Source organism: Opisthocomus hoazin, chromosome 8 (assembly GCF_030867145.1).
Source record: "Opisthocomus hoazin isolate bOpiHoa1 chromosome 8, bOpiHoa1.hap1, whole genome shotgun sequence".
Lineage (NCBI taxonomy): Eukaryota > Metazoa > Chordata > Aves > Opisthocomiformes > Opisthocomidae > Opisthocomus > Opisthocomus hoazin.
In genome coordinates, this window is record NC_134421.1 from 49205873 (window position 1) to 49232487 (window position 26615).

The 26615-nt window shown below is 42.6% G+C and overlaps 1 protein-coding gene across 3 annotated transcripts in view; it reads right to left on the reverse strand.

Annotated features, from left to right (window-relative positions):
* Window positions 1–26214, reverse strand: part of WASL (WASP like actin nucleation promoting factor) — a 51422-nt gene extending 25208 nt beyond the window's left edge. For 2 of the 3 annotated variants that reach the window (XM_075428360.1, XM_075428359.1), the window contains exon 1: window positions 25781–26214. In XM_075428360.1, the coding sequence (XP_075284475.1) occupies window positions 25781–25900 (120 nt within the window). In that variant the 5' untranslated portion in view covers window positions 25901–26214. Of the gene's footprint in view, window positions 1–24956; window positions 25116–25780 lie in introns of those variants that run through there. The other variant, XM_075428361.1, reaches the window with a different exon arrangement.
* Window positions 26215–26615: the final 401 nt, after the last annotated feature.

Sequence of the window (26615 nt, forward strand, 5' to 3'; positions counted from 1 at the left end):
AGAATATTTATTTAGCAACCAAGTCACAAGGACAGAAAGCTTGCAGGCTCTGTAATGGGACAGACCAGAGGCTGTCTAGCCCAGGATCTGCTCTCTGACAGCACCAGATGCCTAGGTAGGGATACCCGAGTACTCCGTTACACTGTGGGAGGATACCCCCAGCAACTGGCAGGCCGGAGCTCAAAGCTCACCTGAGCCAGCATACGTGTTTTACAGCACACGTTGGATTTTTCATTTGTGAATTTATCTAATCACTCTTCAGACCTCCGCGAACTTCTGGGCATCTCAACACTGGGCAGGACTGATTTTTCAGTTCACTTGCACACTGTGTGAATAGTTCGCTACTTTCGTCTAAAAGTTTGCCACCTGCTAGTTCCAGTTGACTGTCCCTCCTTGTTCTTAGACTAGCAGACAGTGTTAATGGTTTCATAGTTGCCTCTCCATGCTGCACATGCTTTTATAGGTATTTGTCACACTTCTTTGCCCTGTAAGGTCTCTACTGTTTGGGAAGTGATACTAGTTTATGCCATTCTTGCACCAAGAAGAAAAATACCATTCTACGCTTTAATTAGCCTTGTCACTCTGACATGGATCTTACCTAATTCTACTACCTCCTCCTTTGATTGGGGATGAGACTTACACTGTATGAATCTAGTTTGTTAGCCTTTCGAACACAGGGTCACAATAATATTGCCTTTTGTTTTGTTCGCTGTTTGCTTCCCTCTGAGTCAAAGAGTTTCAGTTCCTTTTTTACTATGTAACATTAAGCAGATGTTTTCATAGATCTGTTAAGAGTTCCAAGACCCTTCTGGAGGGATCATATCTAGTCTGAGTAATGGACTCCATATTAAGTTTTCCCATCCGCTCTACAAGCATTACTTTGCCTTCATCAACACTGAGTACTTGCCAAAACAGTTGACATCCAGAATGCAGGCATGTCTCGTTGAATTATAAGATTAATGTTTTGGTTTCGGTTGCCACCGGCAACAAAAGCGCTACGCGGCCGCCCCTCCCCCCGCCGGCGTGCGGAGGAGAATGAAAAGAACCAGGCAGAAACCGGTGGGTCGGGATAAGGGCAGTTTAACAGAACAGCAAACAGAGGGAAACAGGAACAACAACGGTACAGATAAGGAGAAAACACAACAACGAACCGTACGACCCAGACGGCCGCTCTCCCGCACAGGACCGGCGCCGCGCCCCCCCAAGCCGCGAGTGAGTTCCCGCCGCGCCGCCCCCCCCACCGGAACCCCGCGTGACGTCACACGGTATGGAATACCGGGCTCTGTCTGGCCAGGTGGGGTCAGCCCCCACCCCCCAGCTGTGCCCCTTCCTGGAGTCCGGTGAAAATTAACCCTGTCCTGGCCAAACCCAGGACAACCTATCAGCAAAAGCACCGACTGGATTATCTGGGTAAACCAGTAAATGTCGTAACTTCATAATGATGGTGTATAAAAAACCTTGACCCAGCACCTACCCCATGAGTAGATGGAAGAATATTACACAAAAAGAGTGTCCTCATTCTGCATAATCATAATAGATTTAATGTACACTTGGATACCCTACGAGTAGAGATTAACTTACACATCAGAGAACAATTTCACTGAATTTGAAGTACGTGTTGTTTTGAGGCCTAGCAAGCCTAGCATTCAATTACATTTTAACTTATTAGCATTGTGCAAATTCCTAGCACTGACAGACTGCAACAAGGCTTTCACGCATTAGAACACATAGTCACAAATTCCACTGTTACACCACTATCATTTTTTTAGTAAAAGGTATATTTTTGTGGCGAGAAGGACAATAAATAAAATCCAACTCTTTCAGCCACTGTTCATTTTGATCACGCAGAGCAGCGGTGCCATGGTTTATGCTGTTCAGCTTCTGGAAGACAGGTGGCAAAAACACCAACTCACCCACAGCCTTTGTAAACTTACAAACTTATCAGCAAAATTTTAAACTTGAAAAAAAATATACGAACCATAAACTTCATCTACTGCTACTCCTTATGAATCCTAGTCACATATAATCAATTTAAAAAAAAAAATCAACTTTAATTGAAGAATTGCAGCATTAGAGAACACTTACGCAAATACCATAATTTGAGTATTTGAACATTTTCTGAATCAGCATTCACTTTGTCTATTTTGAAGCCAGTTAATATACTCAGCTTAGTTTCTCACAGCATTCTTGAAGAGAACATTGCATTTAAAAGTATGGGTTCCTTAAAACGATATGTAAATAATTCTTCACAAGAGGTCATGCCACCAATTTTACAAACAGAATTGAACAGGACTGTCACTAAATGCTCAACATAATTAGCGTATTTTTTCTGAGATATAGCAAGTTGATTTGTTATTAATACCTAAAATTATTACTGTATTTCAGTAGGAGGATTTTGAAGTTGATGCTACTGCTTTGCTTAACAGTTTTGGCGAGGACCTTGTCCTTTTAGTGTATCTATATATTTGGAAAAGACGCATAAGGGAAAGAAAAAAGGTAGCCCATCAAAAACTGATGGGCCATGGAGATGACAATCAACCCCCCCTCAGTTCCCTTTATTTTTTCCACAGTCAGCCTCCAGCTGGAGGACATGCCATTGATTCCAGGGACTTGTCACAGCCCTCAAACTGATGAGCTATGAAGCAATAAGTCTGGTGTTGTCAGCTGTACACTGCCTGCCTCACTGGCAGAGCTGGCCTCATCCCTGGACACAGATACTGCAGGATATGTGGTATCAACAAAAGGCTCATGAAAACACCTTCTGCCTGCAAAAGGTAGCCACAACCAGTCATCATGCATTTGGAGAATGCAATCATAGCAGCCACTGACAGTTTCCAACCGGGCAGCAGATAGCTGCGTACTTTGATCAGCTTCTGGTGTGTGTATTTGCTGCAGTAGCCTGTCAAGTTAATGACTTGGTGTAACTCAGCGTTTCTCAAAAACAGTAACACAAGCCAACACAGATAGTGGCACATCTCATTACAAGAAAGAGTCATCACACTGGGATTGCTTATGGTTGACATGGACTGTGAAAATCTAAGAGACTACAGACATTAGTTTACACAGTGGGACAAAAGTCACAACAAAGAGCAGCAGCAAGGTTAAGGCTGTAAGAGGATGTTCAGCCACCTCAGTATACACCAGAACAGAAAGCATTTCAAGACCCACTGGGATGGTTTTTGTAGTGTTCACATGCAGCTGGAAGTGCTTGTGGTGCAAAGATGAAAGACTCACAAAATGACTTTGGCTGGATGTGACCTCTGTCAGTCTTCCAGTCCAACCTCCCGCTCACGGCAAGGGTAATTAAAAGCCTAGAGTTCAAGTTGCTCAAGGTCCTGTCCAGTTAACTTTAAAGGCTGCAAATCACCTCAGGGGAATGTGTTCCAGTGCTTACTCACTCCTATTTTAGTGCTTGTAAAAATGCAACTAAGTTTAATGTATTCTTCAAATAGTTCAGTATTGTTATGTGTTACATGTTGACAGTATTACTGAGGTCACACTAGCAGTGATTTTCAATCTTTTTCCAATTTTAAGAGTCATGTTTTTTTCCAATAAAGGTGCAAAAGCCTGCACATCTACATAATTTAATTGCATATGACAGGCTTGCTTTTCTTAGTTATCTTTCACAACCCCTGGATATATCTTACAAATAAAGTTGGAGAAAAAAAGACCTTGCCATGTAATGCAAGAATACAAGTAATAGCAGATATTTCCAAGGAGAGTAACCCCCTGGGGGGGGGAAAAAAATAAAAATCAACCAAACCACATGCTGATACAAAGCCTGTAGCTTCTTCAAAGTCAGTCTGAAGACGTTCGGCCTGAAAGTCACAGTGAACACAATTAACTACTTCAACGTTTCTGTGGGAAAAAAAGCTATGGTGAATAGCTACGTGTAATGCAAACTCTGTGAGAACAGAAATCAGTATTTCTATTACCTTTTCCTTAAAGTAGGTATCTGGAAAAGTTGTCCTGATCAATACTATAGCTGGTGAGAAGGTACCCGTAGCAGGCATTTTTTCTAAGACCTGCTATGATGGAAATACTTACTAAGGCTAAGCCAACATGCTGAAGCCTGACGAGGTGATGCTGGCTGCTCCTGGGTCACTCATTTCTTCTTTGATACCAGACGAGGAAGACTGCCTGCAGTTTGCTTCTAGGGTGACTACTCCAGAATACAGGGCTATTGCTATTCATTGACAGTAGAACAGTGGCAAATAATAGTCTTCCTCAGACAGCAGCAGCAGAGACATGCCAAAGTCAAGCACCACTTCACTGTGGAGAACATTTAGTGAGGTGTAACTCTAATCTTGACCACAACAAGGACAGGAAGCCTCAGGACCAAGGCAATCTCTTAACAGCCTAACATTATCTGAGTCACGAAAGAACATACGGAAACTCATTAAGACTCACGAATGAGAAAGACAAGAGGCAGAAGTGAGAAAGCAGGGTAGGTAACTCTATAATAAATCAAGACTAATCCACAGAAAATAGGCAATTAGCCAGAACTCAGTGGTTGACAATTCTTTGTGTAGATTTAAAAATATTCTGCAGAAAACTCCCAAAATATAGCATTCGCCAATCACACAGAATTATTGCTTGAAATCTTAGTTTACCTCAAAAAAATCTTATGTTTAAGATTACATTATGTTAATATTATTTTTTTTACACATTTAAGTGTAGATACTTTAATAAATTGATGTTTTTCAAAACAAACAAAATTGGAGATAGTGATCATACCCTCCTGTTTTTCTGAAATTACCTTATATTCAGTGTCATAAATACATGGAGCTTCCAAAAACATTTCTGCAGTGCTCAACACAGGTATGCATTTTATCTCATCACTTTTAACACAGAAACATGAACAAAACCTGCTGTAGGCACCAGGCACTAGAACCTCCTCCCCTTCACAAGGGAAGGCCTTCAGTGGCCTACACAGGCAAGCTCTGCAACTCAACTCTTTCTGGCAGGTACATTTCTGCTCTCCACAGTGCTCCCCTTTCAGGACAAAACGTAGCTATTTTCTTGGCACTGAGGATGTCTCCTGCCATGTGGGAACAGTGCGTTCCCTTCCTGCTAGGAAGGGCTGATAACCCACTTCCAGGGTGACTGTTCTCATCACCACGCAGCCCTACAGAAGGCCCCACACTGCCATCTCCTCCAACGGCGCTTTTAAACGGAGTAAGCCTGCCACTATTCAGATGATCCCTAACTAAACAGGCCACATAAACAACAGCCAAGTATGCTCCCCTAACAACTTCCACATTAGAAGTAGCAGAGGCATTTACCAGAGTATACAAAAATATTTCCTAGCACTCTCACAGCAACTTAGAAAACTTCAGTTTACCTAAATTCAGAATCCTACAATATTTATTAGCCCTGGATAGTAGGCAACCCTACCCTCTTAAGCGTGGGTGTCCGCTATGATGGTTTAGGTGCAGTTCAAGCATAACAGCAAGAAATACAAACATAAATCAACAATTTCACCAAATTTTAAAGGTCTCAATAAGTATTCACAAGTGTGAACTTGTAACTGCTTACACCTTTGCAGTTTTAGGTGGGAAGGGATGGAGACAGGAAGAAACAGCACCAGGAGAGAGAAAAGACTAGTGACACTGAAGGCAGACTGCTTTTGCTTCTTGCTGACACCTTCACCTGAAGAACTGTGCAGATTAGGGGCCCAGATGACAAAAGAATAAGTACAACAGATGTGTCTGTCTTTTTAACCTTTTCCCTCCCTTAAGAACAGTGGATTAGGCTATTTATGGTCACTGCATCTTGTACAAAAGAGTGTGATACTGTCTTGATAGTACACACACTTTTTTGTACATAAAAACACTTTTCAAGGACTCCACAATATTTTGACTACAAAATTAAATTTTATTAAGTTAGATTTTGCAACTCTCAGACTGGCTTACAATTTATGTCTTTGCACCAGGTTGCCTTCCAGAATCTTCAGAAATTAGTCCGTCATGTGACAGTGTTCTACCACTGGGGATTTGGATGCTTCTTGTTTGTAATTTGGGTAAATTGTGATTACTTCCATTTTTAAAACTATTATAGCTGTTAAAGATATACCTAAATTACTAATAATCTTATCTTTAAAGACAATTGTGTATTGCAAAAGAGTTCTCTTCAAATCTACAGACAGGATTTTAAACTAGTTTCCCATAGAAAGAAGAAATACAGAACTTCAGAAGTTTGCTGGCAGATTTCAACAAATTAAGCAGCTGGAAACAATCTTCTAACTTTAATGCCATTCACAGGACATTATTTTCAAAAGACAGACCAATTGCTCCACAGACAACAAACTAAAGCAAGAGTACACATTATTTAACAGAACTGACATAAGAAACCCTTTTGTAAATACCCAATCACACGAGAAAAGCTTTATTTGGTGCAAGTTGAAAAATTACTCAACTGAAGACAGAGGCCTCACCAGTTCTACTGCTTGTGAAATTATTTGCTACAATCACCAACAGTGTTCAATTTTAAGCTTAAAGCTTGCTTTTAATTTATTAATTTCTCACGATCGTCCACTAATTTAGAAATGCACTATGCATAGATGCTAAGAAATTAATTTTTTTTCCACCTACACACAAAGTTAAGCTATGCTAAAAATAAGGCCACTGCATAATAGATGGTGCCTTTTTCTTATTTGAAGGCAGAAGGAAGAGAGAAAGTTTTTCTGAAATAACAAAAAGCCACTTTAGGTACTTCGTATCATTTCTAGAACATGAGGATCTTAAGCCAAGTTAAAAGACAGTTCCACACAACGCATAGCCCAAAACATTTAAGGGACCTAGAGGCCAAAAAAAAAAATTTAATACCCAAGAACAGATTCCCTGCCTTGTTCTGATCAGCACACGTCAGTTGCAATATCCTCACTGAAGACCTTCTACTGATGTGGAGAAGGTACCAGCGATCACTAAGTGATGTTGCAACAAAAAAGGGATGAGACATGGGACTGCTGTTGAACAAATCTAAACTATAACAGTGCTTCTCCAGACTTCAGTCTGCAGTTGTCTAGTAAAGCAATCCTTCACTCCTAATCCTCGGTCAGACAGTTACAGACAGCTCACGTTTTTCTGAGTGTCTTCAGATACAAGTTCATTTACACTTCCAGTACCTCCCAGAACCCCCCAGTTCAGAGCTGGCCAGTTCCTTTTCAAACACTCATTGCTCAACTATGGATCACAGAAGACCAACAATTAAGATGTGGGTAAACAGCACAGTGTATAAAACCAAACCAAACAGTGTATGATTAGTTAAGAGAGACATGCTTTTATCAGGCACAGAATACTTTTAAATCCTACAATCTCAGTTCAGACAACACATGCAAGACTTCAGCCTTCCAAAGATATGACATAACCATAACAACAGTCACGCTCCGGATTATAATATTCCAAGCTATCTCATCTTAGCAGGTCGTTTCACAGATGACACACACAACCTGGGGTTTTCATTGCCGCGCACGCTGAACGTTGTTGCTTCCTGTTGACCTGCACAGCATCATTAGCAGCTCACTCAGCTGCATCTCGCAGCCAAACGCGCCTGAAACCTTGGCTGGCCAGAAAACAGCAGATACATGACAAAATGCAGTTATTTGTGTCCTGTTGTTAAAGTTACACATTTAGTTACTTTCAGAACAGCAGCAAGTACAGGCCGTCCACAAATCTGTCACTGTCCTACTGCCATGGAGCAAAAATTTGCACTGCAGAAGAAAGACCTTCTGTCTCACAGTTTCACTCCCACCCCCAGCCTTCCAAGGCACTCAGAATCAAGGCACACAAGACTGTACCTTTTCCAAGCTCAGGGCATTTCTAGATGAAATGTTAAAGTCTACCTTTCAATTTGGAGCCATTTTAAGTTAATCAAAGACTCCCAAGACTAGGATGATCCTTACACAAAACAGAACACTCTACAGAAGTGTAGATGAACTGGTTCTCAAAACTACGCTCCATGGTCATACACTGAAGTTGCAGATTGGTGTTTCAAGCCATACAGATTCAAGGCAAGAATCATGAGCTTCACACAAGCCATGGGATAATACTGGAGCTCAAATCTGCTTTGTCCTGTCCCACTGCCTACTCAGTCACAAGGAAAACCATCTCCTCTGACGCAACACTCTCTTCTACCTGCAACCCACTGCCTTCACGCACTAAGGTCCTCTGTCTTCAGCCTTCACCAATCACTCCATTTTCTACACAACAGTGTTCTTCCAGATGCTTCATACTAGTTCCACATTTAATGCAGGTTCTTACAAGCAGATCCTCACACCCACTTTGAACATATGAGATGCTTCATACTAGTTCCACATTTAATGCAGGTTCTTACAAGCAGATCCTCACACCCACTTTGAACATATGAGAGTGCTCTGAGAAAATACGTTAGAATTCAGACGTTTATCCTCCATAAAAACCGAAACAGGGTCTTTTTTTTTTTTTTTAGAGTTAGACTCACTTTCTTTATAGCCCCCAATTAATGGTATATGTGTCATCACGTTCTCAAGTAAAAATGTTCAGCACAAACAGTTAATTCGGTTAAAGAAAGGATGTGAAGCATAAGCTTCAGGAATTCCTGAATTATCCCAACTCTGGAATACTCATTAATGAGCCCCTGAAAATGCTATTTGATATCTACCGGTACTCCCAGATCTAGATTTAAAAAAAAAAAATAATAATAAAATGACTATTTGCTTTGCAGTGGTGAGGTTTAGGTGATTTTTTCTTACGATCTTTATACTTGAGGACAGAAAATTAATAAGGAATTTTGACTTCAGATATTTAGAGAACACTGAAATAAAACAGCTTAAACTGTTTTAAAAGAAAAAAAACTCTTTTATAAGAAAACATTAACTTCATGCCAACATGAAACAAAGAACCCCCTTCAAAATATTAACAAATTTGAGAAAAGGCTATTAAAAGTAAAACCTCTTTGAGTAATAGCCAGCAACTGGTCTCGCAATCATGCATACAACTTGTGTCCTGTCCCATAAAGCAGACTTAATCCACTTACATAAAGGTACTTAGAGATGCAACCCCCCTTGCACTTCCACTGTGCCACAACTCAACAGGTTTTTAATTCCTCCTTCAGCAGTTTACATTTGAACAGAACAGTTACGACAATTCAAGTCAGACATAAGGAAACTCCTAATTGTACAGAAGATTTTTTTATGCCAACAACTGCGTCTGCTATGAATAAAGTTATTCCCAGTTTTAAGTCTTAAAAAGTGTATATATACTACAGGAAGAAGATGTAGCAGTTATATGAATCCCGGCCACATTCAAAGCTCATTCTGGGGACAAAACACTATAAGCTCTTTCAGAGCAGAAGATGCATCTAACAGTGAAAGCATCAGCTGAATGTTTGGGAGACTTCTATTTTTCATTTAGTTCTGGCAATAGCCTGTTGCATGATGTTCACGTTTATTTCTCTCCCCTGCCTCAGTTTACTCATCCATAACATGGAGGATACAAACCCCTACCTCTGTAAAACTGCCTTGAGAACTACTGATGGGGAAAAAAAAAAAAAAAAAGTATTATGCTGCCACAGACAGAAATCCATTATTTTAGGGTAGGTGGGTGTGTCTACATTATCTTCTCTGCTAACAGCAAATGTGATAGTTTTCTCACTGTTGACTGTTTTAGATAAGGAAACTGATATATTCTTTTACCACGAGGGATGCCTCTTGAGTAAAGTGACATTTATTACAGCCAATGGTTACAATTGTCACTGTCTCTACCGGCTCTTCATCTTAGGCCCAAAGCACTGCATTTACTAATACACTGCGGAGGCCAAAAGTCACTCAGATTCACCTGTGTGTAAACAAACCTCAGTAGTTTGGAAGCAGTGTCACAGAATGGCGGTCTTATGTGGCCAATTCTATGCAAATCTCAGGCTTAAGGTAAGTCACCTATTTCCATTTTAGACAAACCACAGCTGTAAATTCTTTGTAATGAGCTTACTAATGCTTTTATAAGTCATCATCACACTTTTTTTTTTTTTTTTTACACAGTATATTTAATACTCAATTCTTAATATTGAAGAATAAAGAGCACAAGGCACATGACTCAAAGCTTAATGGCAAAAGAAAAATTATTTTTATGAAACAAAATTTCCCACCTACCTGGCATTTCTCAGCGCTCTGTTCCATGATAACCCTGACCCCTGAGCAACAAAAGTTGCGAAGTCTTCATACATAAGGACTGAGAAAATTGTGAGACCACACACACACACAAAAATAAATCTGATGCTGGCAATACCTGAGGAACTAGATAATCACCTCACTAAAGCAGTTTTGAAAATGAGGCACTCCACCCTAGCTCCAACACAGCCCTTCAATACGGGCAATCATCATCCCATACAACTACGTTCTTTTACAAAGGATTAGGGCTACGTAATAAAAAAATGCTAGAGACTTTAGCTTAGCTTTTGGCATTACTACTTATGTCTCTTAGAAACTGCATTAAGAACTTGCCCTCCACGATATCCTGCAGCATGGGCTTTGCAGCTCAACATTTGTCTTTAAATTCTCAGGCCAGGTATTACAAACCCTCAGTTTCTACTATGTAAGAAAAGCTCCCGGGTGCAATTTGTTTCTGTTAGACTCTCCCTTTGGATTATCTAAATGAATAGTACAAAGGCAATATTTGAGTGTAGTTTATTGATAGAAAAAAAACCTTAAGGAAAGGAATTGCTGAGTTTGCAATACTCACTTTTCAAGGTGAAAAAAGAAAGGGATACAACTGACCTCTGCCAAGCTAGGACTTAAAAAAGAAAAGTTCAGATGAAGAACAATTTTGAAACTTGAGTATCAACAACGGAGTTGACAATTTCCTTTCTGAACTTACTACCCACCACCCGAAAATAAATGCTCAGAGGGCTGCTGAATGGGAAAGCTCCTTCTTCGAAGCCAAAACTCTGTACCTCCATAAGGTGCCGGAACATCACTTACCACGAGACTGCCTGCTCTGCTGGGAACAACCAGAACAGCAAAAACTTTAAAGAATCTACTCATAGTTAATGATAAAGTGTTTATTTATACAAAAAAAAAAAAAAGTTGTAGAAAGAAGGCAGCAGGATGCATTTTTCCTCTGCACTCAACACTACAGTGTCCATGTCCAGTCACCGGTTGTCCTGGTTTTGGCTGGGATATAGTTAATTCTCCTCCCAGTAGCTGCTGTGTTTTGGATTTAGTACAAAAAGAATGTTAACAGCAACAACTGAAAACATGGGTGTTATGAAATGAAGGACTTCTTCCAGTCTCCCATATTCAGCTAATGAGCAGGTGTGCAGGAGCTGGGAGGGAGCACAGCCAGACAGAAAACCAAGCTGGCCAATGGAAGTATTCCATACCAGAGACGTCATGCCCAGTTTATGAACAGGGCTTGGCCAGGGGCCAGAAAACTTTTCTGCTCTTCTCATTGCCATGGGTTCAAATCCTCTGTTGTCTGGGAGTTTGAACTTTTGGGGGAATTTAGCAAAACTCCTGATTTCCGGGTTCCGTGATTGCTGCTTGGGGACTGACTGCAAATCGGTCGTCAGGTGGTGAGAAAAACTGTATGGTATATACTTTGTTTTGTGTATTCCTTATTATCGTTGTCATTATTACTATTAGTAGTACCTCCTTTGTTGCTTTATTAAATTGTATTTGTCTCAACCCCTGAGTTTCCCCTTTTGTCCATTTCTCCTCCCCATCCCACGGGGGGGGGGAATGGGAGGGGTGACTGAGCAGCTGTCTAGTGCTTTATTGCCGGCTGCGAGGTTAAACTATGACACCAGTTTAAAATCACACAATGCTTATTTTTTCCTTCAGTGCAGAGCTGGTAGTACAACTTCCCATAGCAGTTCTAATGATCAACGACAGAGAGAACTGAGGAAGAGGCAGTGGTATTATTCTCAATCTTTTATTTTTAAATACTCATATGTTTGGATGGGTCAGAACAAAAGCATCCCCACAAAAAAATACACAAACAAACCATAATTAGCTCTCCAATACTGCTGTGTTCCTGCTTATAACTTGTGAACATTGTTCAGGAGCAATAACAAATATGCTCCATGAAAAGTCAAAAGTATGTACCAGCCTGAATTTACAGAGAATTCTACCTAGCACAGTGCTGAAGTAGCACTGAATCTTGTGTGAGAAACAAAGCTTATCAATATAAGAGTTTAGAATCCACAAAGTCACACCAATATCATTTTAACATAAAGTAGTTTAAGATATTTTAAAACTCTCAGGACAGAAAATATTTGTTTCAAAAAACATTCAGAAGAAACATTAGGTCTGAAACAGACCTTCACTCTTTTTGGTGAGTATTGTCCAAATTAATGAAATCAGATTTGAAGCACTGCATGCTTCAGTTTCTGAACTACTCTTCTGCAAGTCTCTGCGTCTATTCTGGAGCTGACAGTGAGGCTGACATGCCTAACGTCCCTGGTTCTTGCCGCTTCGAACTGGCAACAGCCTTACTGTCAGGTCAAGTGTTTGTCACTTTTCTAAAACCCTCCACTTATGCAATGATAAGTTACAGTGCTTTTATGACAAGCTTTAAAGACAGCAGGTATATCGTTACACTACACCAACGAACAAAAATGTTCAACAATACTGGTTGTAACCATTAAACAGGGGGGGAAAAAAAAGATTATTAATGACACACTGATTAATTTTTTCAGATGTGCAACACCTTTGGAAATGAGATATTCCTCCATAAGGGCACTGATGCAACTTAAACCCCAGTGACTGAAAGAAGGTACCTCTTACCAAAGCAGACACTTGGTTTCCAGCTTTTGTATGGATATTCTCTTCCTTTGTGATCAACCAACTACAGCAATTGCTCTAAGCACATGAACAGACTCAATCTTTTAGCAGAGAAACAAAAAGCTCTTGATGTTGAGTATATGAAAGACAGTATCAGTCCCAGGGGTATACAGTTTAGAGAAAACAAACTGATTACCAGATTAAGACAGAGTTCAAGAAGAATGACACCCTACTCAAAAGGCTTTATGTGAGTATAGAAATAGGGTATCTCTTCCAGTCTCTTGGAAGAAATAACCACAGGAGTGGGATCTACGTAACAGCAATCCATTAATATGTTGCTAGAGGTTCAGCATAGTATTATGAACATCAGATTAAAGTCTGTATAACCGGGTCCTCAACAGATCTAGGAATTAAATTGTTTGCCAGAAACTTCAACTCTGTGTGACAAACACTGATGATCTTCCTACAGGAAGACGATGATGGAGGTATGCCAGTAACACAGATAGACCTTGAGCAAGCCTGGCAGGGAAAAAAAAAAAAAAAAAAAAAATTAATTTCTTGGTAGTCCAGCATCTACTCCTGGACACATGGACTATTTACAGAATAAACTGAAAGGTTAGCCAGCTTCACCACTGAAAGTGTCCCATAGAATATTTGTTATTCAAAAGTGCATTCTTCAGAAGAAAGCCTCTGCCATCCACCATGTGATGTGCAATATGATCAGAACAGAGTTTCACACTGGCTGATGTGGAACTGAGATCTCTAAATCTGCCAATCTCCACATAAAAGCTTCAGTTCTGAGACCAATGCTACAGTCCTCTGAAGAATCCCAGAGTCAAAGAAATGACATGTCAGTCACCTCACTTCAGGACCACGTTACTCTGACAAACCAGGGCACCATGCTGCACTTCAAAGTGCCCAAAGTGAAAAATCAGCATTGATGATGCATAGTGGACATCCTTATTTATGGCTGGTTTGTTTATCTGGAATAAGCCATCTACGTAATGCCCTTTGCTAATTCGGACTTGCATCATAGTGGTATCTTCTGTATGTGGTGACCTGAAGAAGAAGTTATTTCCAGTGACACAGATATTGGTACTGCGTCATTTCATTGCTAGGGAAATTACTGCAGCCAGAATTGACAAGCAAGTCATCATCCTGAAACTAAGACCAAAAGCATTCAGCTTCTACATCCATGATGGATTGTTATCTCCCTTCTGCTCTGAAGCAAAGACCACCTGCTGTGGGACAACTGCTTCTACAGCACCCAGCATCACCAGGGGTCCAGTTCCTACCAGTGATAACTTAGAAAAGCAGACACTGGAAAAAAATATGGCTTGAGGGGGAAAAGGAGATCACAGGACACTAGAGGGGAAAAAAATAAGGTAAAATAAAAACTTCAGTCAAGTATCTACAGAACTGAGGCATCTAAACACTATCTAACAGATCTAGCAGATGTAGAAGACAGAACTGAAAAGGTTCCTGAGCTTACACCTTTACATCCCAGACAGACCCAATGATTAAGGTGAGACACAAGAACAGACAGAGCATGTGATGATTAAGCTATCATTAATTACACTACTTCACGCCCTGGAATTGTCTCTGGAGCTCAAGTGGGAAACAAATTTTTGCATCTAAACTCACAGAAAACTGCTAAAACACTCCAAAATGCAGCTGCAGGGATGATTTTAAGAGACCTGAGCACAACCCTGAAGATGCATGTAACTTTTCTTAAATTACTCAGAAACTACTCCTCAGAAAAGAAAGCTCTAGACAGGAATTCATTTTCTTGGTAGGCCAGTGCTCTGTAATCGAGACGTACATTAAGTGAAATGCAGCAGCCCTTAAGGTCACTCCTGCTGTAACCTAATGCAGTCTGTAGAAGGACGGCTACAAGTTCGCCAGATCTCCTTACACCAGCAAGCAAAATAATTTTTTTCCCTCCTGGAACTGGAGAAGAGGACCAGGAACCTTATAAGCTTGCGTTCACAACATGTCAGATGCACTTGATAATTCGTCCACTGCAGCAGGTTGTTACATGTACAGGCACACTTTCATCTGCTGGAAACTTCTGGTCACCTGCATTTTCTCAGGTTTCCAGTTTCTGGGAGCAGAGAGACAAGACTGAATTTTGCTGCTGGCAGGAAAGCTGAGTTTGAGACTGGCTTGATGTCAGAGGACAGCTATGAGAACAGCAGCAGAGCTGACCCTTGTTCTGTAATGTATATGCTACTGACAACACTAGAGCAGATAGGTCACACCCGTCTCCCCATCCCCAGCATCACTGTTGATTTCATCTCCTGGTAGCTTCTCTGGTTGCACAAGTATTACTAACCAGGACCAGCAGCACTATCTGGATCCCACAGCAAGTGCTACAGCAGAATGCACATCTGCACAGAGGAACACACTCTCTCTCTCCTCCCAACACAACAAATTGAGTAAGGACGGCCCTACCCATACCGTCTATGAGGAGCTGTGTTTACATCATTTTATTCCCATAACCATGCTCATTAATTTGGGCAAGCATTAGCTAGCATTACCCAAACCTGTGCTGGAAGTAGGCCAACAAATGAAACACCATGGAAAGTCACAGATCAGTGCCTGAATTCACACTACTTGCCCTACTTCAGTTTGTTAGCATCAGCATGATACCACAGCTGGCTGACAGACCAGAGGTGAGAGAAAGGACCAGATGCATCCTTCTGCCACGATGCTTGAATGTATCCCACATTTTCAGCCTGTCGGTTTTGGTTATCAGGGACAGAAATGTATGGTCCACACGGGTACAGCCAGTATGAGGGATGGACCTACTGGGTACACAGTGAAGCTTGGAGCAGCAGCAGGAACACTTGTTCAATAAGCAACCCTCATCTAAACAATAAGAACAGAGGGCAGAGGAACAGATGGGATTTTGTTATTCACAAGGAGCAAAGGCCAGGGACATTCAAAGAGACTGTTAAGGAAAGTCTCAATGAAGAACTGAAGCACTGTAAGAGAGACCTCCTAAATGATGTAAAAAGATGAAGTGAAAACTATGACATGGAATAAGTAAGATCCACATCTGCTAGAGAAATATTTAGCACCAAATCCATCTCCATTAATCCTATCGAGTAAAACTGTAATGCAGCTAGGTGTGTTGCATCTTGTACACCCTTGAACTCAGGCAAGGAAGGGCATGCTCTGTGTAGACACAGAGGTAGTAACAGTGTTTCAAGTATATAAATATCAGCACCTGAATATGCTATGGACAAACCTCTCAAAGACAAAACTAAAATAAATGTCTTTTTTACACAGATAAGTGGTTTGTTGAATCACTACTGAGTTCTAGAGATCAAATGCAACCCGTATTTTCTGCTGCAATGATACTTTAAAGCATTGTATAGTTTTAAAATTACAGCTCCAGCTACACAAACTGAGAACAGTGCCAACAGTGCAGTATAACACTAAAAGAGGCCAACATTGCTTAATAAAGGTCAAAATAACAACACCTATTATATGGCTAAAAAATACTGGTTGATATAAAATTGCTCAAAATTAAGCCCCAAACGTGTGTTTGAAACTGTTAATTGCCAGGTTACTAAAAATATGAACACTAGTAATTCTGTGTGCCTAGTTATGAAATTAATTTCATACCCAAGATACTCTTAAATACAGACTAAAGGCAAATAAAGGAAAAACAGCCCTGCATTTTATTTGTTAGAAACTATTGCTTCCTTCTTTGCAAACGCAAGGGGAAGTTTTTGCCTGTGGTATTGCACAGAACACATACCACTACAGGATGTTCATAGTTTTCTTCCTCTTCTCAGTTAACCACAAAAATCAAGCAAAGTTCTACAGAGAGGAGCCTATTTGGATGCCTTTGTGTATATTTAGTATCATAATCCAAGTGATGTTTCTATTTGCTTTGGCTGACTGAGGGGGAGTAAAGGAAAAAAACGTCTGCTTACAAAGAATGACCACATCTTAGCTGTGCTCAGAGAGACCTGTCACATGGTTGGAGGAGCAGGAAATAACTTACAGTTCACTCAGAGCAGGACCAAGCAATTCTGTGGTTTCAGATCTGAGCCTGTGAGTTGCTGAAGCTGTATCTTCCAGTATACAGTTTCTTAATATAGCAGCTTATGAACTGGAGACTCTGGTCCTCCCTGGAGGAGCAGCAGTGGAGGGTGGAGGAGCGCAAGAAGCCTAAGGAGTACCACATGCTGTTTTTTGCTCACCCCTCTCTTAGCGATCGAAAGTTCTCTTTTCTGCAGGAACATTAACAATGACTTCAGGCCAGCGAAGATGAAATAGGAGAGAAATGTCTAACGACCATATCTTGGGCTGAAGTGCACTCTGTGTATGCTGCAGCAAACAGCTGGCTGCGATAGTGACTGTCTCCTCTCTCCAGCTCTTTCCCTGTGCAATGCTCTGTTGAGTTCGAAGCATACAAGCCACGTCTATCCCAGCACTGGGTATGGGTAGGACTATGTGTCTGAGGAGACACAAAGTTCATCAGCGAGAACAAAGCACTTGTGGAACTGAGAAGTAGTGGAGTAAGGGAGTGGAGGGAAGAATGGTGAGGAGAAGAGACCCTTCTACCAGGAGATCTTTGTGCAGATTATGGATGCAGCGACTGAGGGGAGAAAGGAAGATCCTGCAAGCACTTGAGGTAGGAAAGAGGAAATAAGGGGAGGAAACCCTTTTGTTGGGACAGAAGGACAGAAAACTTGTCAAAAAAATGACAGTGCAAGGAGATCCCGATGAAAAGCTGAGACACAGGATTCGGAGGACAGAGGTCACTGTGCAGGACTTTAAAGCAGATCAGCAGGATGGGGCTAACAAAAGGAACAGAGGTTAAATTGATTCCTAAAATATCATTACCAACTTCACAGTAATCTGCTGCATAAAGTTCTTAAAGCTTTATTTTCTACATAGACACTAAGATTCTTTTAAGTCAATAAATTACTGCTTCTGTTATAAAACGTATGTACGTAACATAGAAAGATATTAATACAACAAATTAATACTAATTTATTTTCTTATCCACAAATCACATACAGATAAATAAGTATCTTGGCTGTCACTTTGAGAGTGGAGAAAGCATTTAAAATTTAGTGCCAAATTCCCATATTAAAATATTCTTATTGTTCTTCAGCCTAGACAGCAAGACAAGTACTAGGCCTTGTTACTTAATACTCGGAGAATGTTATTTAGGAATCCATATTTTAACTTAGCCTTTCTTGTAAATAATTTCACCAAGTGCTGGCTAACTTTTGGGAAAAGCATCATCAATAACACTTGAAGCAAATGCATTTTTTAAAGTGTTTGAAATCTCAGAGGCAAGAGTTATCTTTCCATAATTAGGAGTTCAGATAACGAAATACAGTTTTCTTAACTTATCAAAGAGGAGAAAGCCACATTTTCTTTCATTAGGTCGGTGTTTCTCAAATTGCAGGCACAGTACCTTCGCATACAAAACAGCTTGGTGAGCACAGACATCTTCCTGTATAACTATACCACCCTGATGCTGCATAGTGGCTAATTAGCAAGAGGAGATAAAGGCAAAACAACACATTCACTTTGAAGGGAAATGAGATGAATGCAGCGGAATTCTGAATTACACATAAAGTTCTGAAGGGGAAAACTGGTGTGTGAAACCATCTTACAGAAATAGAAACACTTACGGCCTTGATTAGCAAGCCTTAATGTGATCTTGCAGCTTTAAGCTAGACACACTGGAGAACTGGAAAATGCATTAACACTGTATCTCAGAAAACTTTAAAGAAAAAAAAGCTCCCTTAGAGTGAGGATTTTAAGATAGCCAAATAAACACTACAGGGAAAACAGTCCCACCAAGGTGGGGATGCATGGATGAAAGCAAGTGCCTAAGGTGAGATGCAATCTGCAAATCTGCCAGGGTGTCGTGGAGCTCTGCAGGAACAGTTTCCCTGCCAGCAATGATCCTCCCCACAGAACATTAAGTCTGCAGGAACTGAGTAATTCATTTAATGAACTTCTTCCAGAATCACATATTCTTAACACAGGCATTCTAATTTGAGATGCCTAAAGTGGCATTCACTGCATAAATACAAAGAGGTGTCAGGAAAATTGTTTACCTTTAACTCAAGGGTAGCTGAAAATACACTACCGAATTTGAAGAATTAAGCAAGTGAGCAGCTTTCTAACAAAGTGTCCCTATGATTGTTTGCATTACATCTCTTCTTTTTCCATTTGGCCCTTCTAGCACACTGCTCCTGTCACATGAAGATCACAGCACACTTTAGGATCTTCGAATTTAACTGCAACTGTCCCTGAACGTAGCTGCACACCTACTGTGCCCATTTCATTGGTTATCCAGCCATAACCAACATGTCTGGAAGCCACAGAAGTTACTGCAGCAGCATACCCGAATCCCTTGAGAAACAAAACTATCTTGCACAACATCTGTGTTATGTCCCAGTAGAGTGGGCTGTTTAAAACCACCCATGAAGATGCACTTCTAGTTCCACTAAATCCATGCTGTAGGATTTACTGTTGCAAGGAAAACAAAATGGCCAATAAAGAAATCCCTCTGTGCCCACATAACGCCAACCTTTCTCGAGGAAATTGTACCCTAACCTACCAATAAGCAATTCTGTCTAGTGCCCATGACACATTTTTGTTACTCCCTATACTTTCTTGTCTAGGTATTAGGTCATGAAACCGTAAGTCTGCTGCACTATACTAGATTTTATTTCTGTACTGCAAAGATTTCTCAAGAGACGAGCCTATGAAACATGCCCACTGGAAGAGAGGACACCATAAATCTTACCATACTGCTTTAAGTGAACACCAAGCTTTCTCTGACAAACAGAGTGCTTAAAAGCTCACCAAACCCCAACTCCACTGCAGACACTCTGCTTATAAAAGGTCAATGAGAGAATCAAGCCTTTTCTCATGGTGGTTAAACTACTGCAAAGTTCCTAGATGACGCTCACTCACCATATGCAAACCACTTCATCACTTCACTGGGTTCCAGCGCTGAGTTAGGAGTTGGCAGTGGCAACTGCTGCCATTGCTGGCACCTGTAGCCACTCCTTACCAAAGAGAGCAGTAAACAAGTGCCTAATTCTGGCACTACTACAATACCAGTAGAGCTACTGGTACTACTACACTACCAGTAGAGCAATAAGGGTCATAAGAAGCTCTACAGAAAAGACAGGGAAGTTTCTTCAGGTAGAAGAACCAGAACTCCACCAATAGAAGAGATTCAAGACCTAAAGTTAGAACACTCTCCATTATCACCTTTTTACCCTGAAATTGCATGGTATGAGATGGATCTCACACACTCTACTTGCTACAAATTTGGCTTATACTAAACCCTTGAGAATCCCAAAAGAAACATTCATAGAGGAAACATTCTAGGGATAACATTAAAATAGGTATTTATGATCAGATAATGCAGAGAAATCACATCAATTCTCCATTAAAGGAGGAACAAAGTAGAATCTTTCAATTTACGTATTTGCATGAAACAGTAAACTCTATATTCTAACAAGAAACTACCTCTTCCTCAGGTGTTCTCCTAAACAAGTGGTATCTGAACATCTTGGCTGAAATCTTGTAGTCAAAACATGACTGTGTCTGAATCCTACATTAAAACTTTGCACTCTTCTAAATTCCTCCACCGGACTGTTTGCTGTGAAGAGCTGGTAAGCTACACCACAACAGCTTGTGACTACAAATTGTTTTCATCCTGTTGTGTGCACACTATAGGATTCCAGAGCACGTTATCAGGAGCATGAGTGGTGTACTTGACCAGCTGATTAACCACAGACATCCTAAGAGACTTTTAGCACTTCATTACCTCCAAAACAGAGAAAAGATCTGTAAAGCAGCTCAGAAGAGAATGCAAGAGCGCTGAAGCCTTAATAGATCAACATACTTGTTTCAGCCCTGTATTACTAGATCACCTTCTGTTCAGCAACATGTAACACTACATAACAGAGATACACAGCAAATGCAATTTGCACTAGGACCTACCTCACAAGTCAAGACACAAATTTGCGTGTCTAGTGCATGAGCTACGAGCATGGTCATGACAGATGTAACCACTACAGTCACCGAAGCAAAGAAATTCAGCTGATAATTACAAGTTACTATCTTAACGTAAGTTGAATAGGAGATTTAGATAACAGCCACTACTGACAATGATGGGATTTTAACACTTAAATTTCTGTCTCTTACTGCTGAACCAAATCCTACACTTTGTGAATTGATGCTTTATCTCAAATGCATACAGCTACCAGCTGCAACGCCTTGCAGAGTGTTCACATGTAGTCGCAAAACATTTCTCATCCATGGCTAAATAATCTGTTTACAGCATAGTTCCCTACCTTAAAAGTAAGCTGTGAGGAAAACAAGCATGAGAAACACTTTACAGTAAGTAACCCCACTGCACATACATGGAGGCAGTTTGAGGACGATGGATAAGCCACTTGCTCTGAAGAGTCTGATCTGACTCGTTCCTGTAGAAGTCAGATTTGTAGGCACAGCTTCGGTTCAGAGGAACTGTCAAAAAACAACATAATTCCTTCTAGAAGTGAAGATTATTGCTGACAAATTGTTTAGGGGAGGTGATTCCCATGGATACTAGCAAGGCATCTGAAGATGTTACATGTCTTGATAGAACAGGACAGACCTCAGAAGAAATCCAGATATAACTCGATATTCTGTTCCACAAGACCCTATCCTTTACACTTCGTCTTCTCCCTCTGCATCTCATTTAAAAACACATGCAAAGATGACATAACCACCACTGAACTGATGACTCAGTTCTTCCTAGCTGTTCAGAAGATAACTCCTTCTCAAACTACAATCTCATCCGTTTGTGGATGTACAGCCTGCAGCATTAACTCAAACTGAAGAGTCCGACCACTTCTCAGCCACACAAAGTTGCCCATTACTCAGACCTGTAGTCCACCTTCAACCCTTAGCACATGCTGTTTCCATATGCACAAGTAATCTTACAAGTCCCTTCAAGACAAAACATTTAACTCTTCTCAATTAAAAGCTATAACTGCCATTCAGGGTTTGGGGTTTTTTTTGCTTTATCTCAGCTATCACTGTAATTTGTCCTTTGGCTCTGACAGACAATCTTATTCTGGTCACATGCACTTTAAAAGCAGCCAAAACAGTTTTCTTGGCTTGCTGCTGTGTCGCTTCTCTTTTTGCATTCTTTACCAGTTCCTGTTTACTGTATCAACCATGGCAAGATCTTACAAATAACAACCTATTCCCAGCCTTACTCATCACACCTCATCTAAGTGTTGAGTCCCACTTCTAAGCAGTATAAAATATCCATACTCCATTACCTACTTCTAATGTTATCAAGTACACACTTCTCACGTTTTCTTTCCTAAGGGGTCTCACACATATAAAATTATTTCTACAGAATAAACTAGCTTTTCATCAGTGACATTACTGACCAATATTAATCATGCAAATTATAAAAGTACCTTCTTCATTAAAAATTATTAATGGGACACCTAGCATTTGCTTCTCCTTACAAAACTCATTCTCATTCCTTAGGACAAAATTAAAGTGACTGATTTATAACTAGGCAGACTTTAGCAAAAACTTCCAAGCTTGGCATAACCACAAAAACATTTCATTAATACGGACAGAAGTAATCTCATCACTCAGCTTAAGTTTACATAGGCTTTTATTTCTATATTATGATAAAAAATAGTTATTGAAATATTTCTACAGATAGTAAATTTTAGACCTGACCTAGATAAGAAATGTCATGTACCTGAATGAAAATCAGTTACATGCCTAGGCAACAATGAAAGTCCTGAAGGGCTACCTTACACTGGATACCTACTGCAAGTAGTTCTACGCTTGGATTCCTATTTCAACCAAACTAACTATAGCTGCAGCTTTGACAATTAGCCAGTGGCTTGGTTTTGAAAATCTGATCTGTCATGAGCAAAGGTATTTTAATTGCTTATAGATTCAGATAAGCATTTTACAGCTCAGCAAGGAGGGAGGGAAAAAAGAGGGTAAAAAAAAAAAAACAAACCCAGTAACCTTCTGCACATACATTTGCCTACTGGTCAATGAATTTCCCAAAGTATAAGTAGTCCAGAAAATGGTATCAGCCGCAACACACACATAGCAATGGCTCTTCACCACTTCCCCCACTCCCAGGTAATTTTTGTGTTTACCAGTGATCATTACTTAAGATGCCATTTAAATTATGTCAGTATTGGAGTTCATAGGTTGCAACCACTCAAAATTAAGCTACTTGATAAACTTTGCTTTCCCACAGAACAAAAATGAAGTAGTTGAATCCTCAATGCTGTTTTAAAGTAGCTGCCTTGTCATCTGTCAAAAACAGAGCCAAAGGAATGATTGTTGAAATAAACCAGGACCAGAGTGCAACATGCTTTCTTAATGAAGTCCCTCAGGACTGGTACCAGCACTATGCCCTCCATAAGAACATCACAGATTATTACTACAAAAAGAGTATCCAGAATCATTGTTCAATGTCTCAGCTGCTCCTCTGGCATTTGTTTCACTAGCAATCTAAACACAAGGTCAAGGCAAACATAACCTAAAATTATATCAATATGGCAGACATACATCACATCCAGTAGCATACCTGCACCCCACACTGACAGAAACATCACCTGTAGCAGCCAGGCAGCACAGCCGGTTCAGCTGACAGGAAAGCAAGCTTGTAGCATTCTATCAAACTCGCATGATTTTCCTTTCTTAAAAAGTAGCACACACAGTCTGAAGTTTCACTAATGAATAATTCAAACCTGAACATTAAGAGATCAAATATCATGTACATAACAGCAAAAAGGCATTTATCAGCTAAGTATGCCAACCTGAGTCTGACTAGAAGGTCGAGAGTATCAAGGGTACTATCGGGCTCTGACAAGACAGGCATTGTGGATCCAAGTTAAGACAGTCGAAGCTGTTACCGTCTCCAGGTGCCCATTCCACTTCTTCAAGAGACCCTGCCTCTCCAAGGGACCGGGATGTTCAATCTGTTCATGAATTTGTTTCTGAATTGTCACTGTTTTTGGCTCATGCCACAGTGAGCCAAAAAAGCCTGGTTAAATATCTCTTAGACCATCAACGTTCAAGTCCTCAAGACCGAGCAAAGACCCTCAGTTACAGTAAGATGAGCCTATATTTAACCTAGAGAGCATATAGGGCTGGGGGAAAGGGGAAGAGAATGGGTCACAATTGAAAGAAACTCAATTGGAAACTCATCCGAGATTCGGTGAAAATGAATGTATAGTTTCAAGAAAAATACAAAGCAAGTCATGTCTATGAAGCTGTAAACCTGTCACAAAAAGTATGACACCCAGATACTGTGAAGATATTTGCCTCCAAAGTCTGCTTTTAACATGGTATTTATGCAGAAAAGTTGAGAACTTGAGTAGGTGAGTGTTACAGCTGAGCGTAACAAAAAAGAAAAGTGTGTTCACTTGACAAGAAAATCCAAGATGTAGGAAAAAAAACCCACAGAAATCAACATACACAAACTCATGCACTATTTCTTAAACATAAAGAAAAGCTTCAGGTTTTTTGCAAAGCAGCTAAACATATGAAATATGAGCCTGAAAGCAGTCCAATTAATTGAAGATGACTTTTACAAGTCTATTACTTTTCAAAAACATGCTTTACGGTCACACCTTCTGACCCATTTAACTTAGTACTGCGACAGCATCTTTTTTAACCCACCCCAATGTAAATATCACCTACTTCCTGCTCAGTTACTACATCTTACACCCTCCTTGCAACAGTCAGTTTCATCAACAATGCCATCTCAAAGTCCAAACAGTTATGTGGAACCATTATGACTGCACGGATATCCTGCTTTAAATCACAGTTTTAAGTTCATGAAATACTCTTCACAGCGGTACAGCAAGACGCACAGTGCCCGACATCAGTATGCCAGGCGCTGGACACAAAGCATCGGAAGGCAGCCAGGTAATACAATTTCCAATGGCTTCCAAGCGGCAATGTTTGGGTTTCTTTTAACAAAAGAAGCATTTTTTTTCATGTTATCAAAATCAGGATTTTTTTTCTAAAAGCCGCTGCTTTGCTAAAGAAAGAAATTTTGAAGCCTTCAAGTAGTTTGTTAATACAGGTAAGTATAGTTTTAATACAGTTTTATATTATCATGCAAGAAGGTATTCTGAAGAAAAGAACTTACTCATATAGTTGGTAACACATCTACTACGAGGCTCTTTCTTCTAACTCTTATGTTGCCTTTAATACATATATAAAAACAGGAAAAACATGCAGTGTTCGAATGCCATTCCCGTACATGAACCTGCTGCTCAGGCTAGGAAAAGCACAGCCCGAACCCCAGGCAGGCCTAGCACTGCTGCGAGCCTCCCTGCAGCTCCCCCCACGCCGCTCCGCCGTACGGCCGGTGCGCCCGCGGCTCCTCCGAGCTGTTCCCCGCTGCCCGGCACCCACCGGCCGCCCCCGGGAGCTCGCCGCCGCCGCCGGGCAGGGCAGCGCGGCGGGACGCGGCCCGCACCGGCGCCCGAAGCGGTCTCGGAGCCGCCCCGGCGGGCACGGCTCCGGCACGGCGGCGGGGGCGAGGCCGGGCCCGCCGCTCGGGGCGGGCAGCTCCGCCGGGCCGGGCCGAGGGGCTCCTCTACCGGCGCTGCGGGCCGCGGCCGCCGCCAGTCACCGCCCCCCGCTCCGCTCCCACTGCCCGGGGTGCGCGGGCAGGGAGCGAGGCCTGCGGAGGCCGCCCCTCTCCCCTCCTGGGCGCTGGGCCGGGGCGGCGGAGCGGGCCGGGCCGGCTGAAACTTCCGCAGCCCGCAACTTCCCGGCCCCCCGTCCTCACACGCCCCCCACCAGCCCCGGCCCTCCGCGCCCGGGCGGGGATGGGGGGGGGGGGGGGGGGGGGGACGGACGACGACGACTTCGGGCTGGTGGTCCCCGTCCCGGCAGCGCCGCGGGCCGCCCCCTCCCCTTCCCTCCCCTCCCCTTCCCGCCCCGCCGCCGCGGGCCGGGACTCACCACGCATTTCTTGCCGAGGAAGCCGAAGAGGCTCTCGTTCTCCTGCGGGGTGAGCAGCAGGGAGCCCACGTTGGTGACCCGCCGCGGCTGCGGGGGCTGCTGCTGCGGGTTGCCGCTCATGGCCGGGGCCGGCCCGGCGCTGCCCTCGCCGCCCTGCGACCGTTGGCGCCCGCGGCCCCCTCCTCCTCCTGCGCTGCCGCCGCGGCCTCACAGCAGCCACATCGCGGAGCCTCCCTCTCGGGGCCGCGGAAGGGGCGAGGCGGAGAGGGGCGGCGGGGCCTCGGCCAGCCGGGGGGGGGGAGAGTGCGTGCAGCCGGGCCGGTGCCGCTCCGCGCCGGCGGCCGATCGCACCCGCCCCTCCGAAACGCGCTAAACTTCCAACTCCTGCCCGGCTCCGGCGGCCGCACGATCCAACATGGCAGCGGGGACGGGCGAGACCACAGCGCGCCGCAGCCAGGGGGGAGGCCGCCGAGCGCGCTGTCGCCGCGACCATGCGCCGTGCGGGGCGGGGGGCGTCGCCTTCCGCTGCCGCCCAGCCGGGCCGCGCCTGGGCAGCCCGCGGCCTCCTCCGCAGCACCTGGCCGGGCGGGGCCGGCGAGCGGGCAGGAGGAAGAGGAGGAAGGAGCGGTCCCGGAGGCGGTGGGAGCCGCCGGGGCAGGGCGTGAGGGGGAGCGCGGCGGGGGGCGCCGCTGGGTGCTGCGGGAGCCGTGGGGCGCCGGGTCCGGGGCGAAGGCCCCGAAATCCGTGAAAGGGCCCCGTTGCCCGGAGCGAAGCTCGTTACCGGGGGCGGCCGTCACCCAGCCTGCCGCAGTCGGCTGCCGTGAGAGACGCCTGA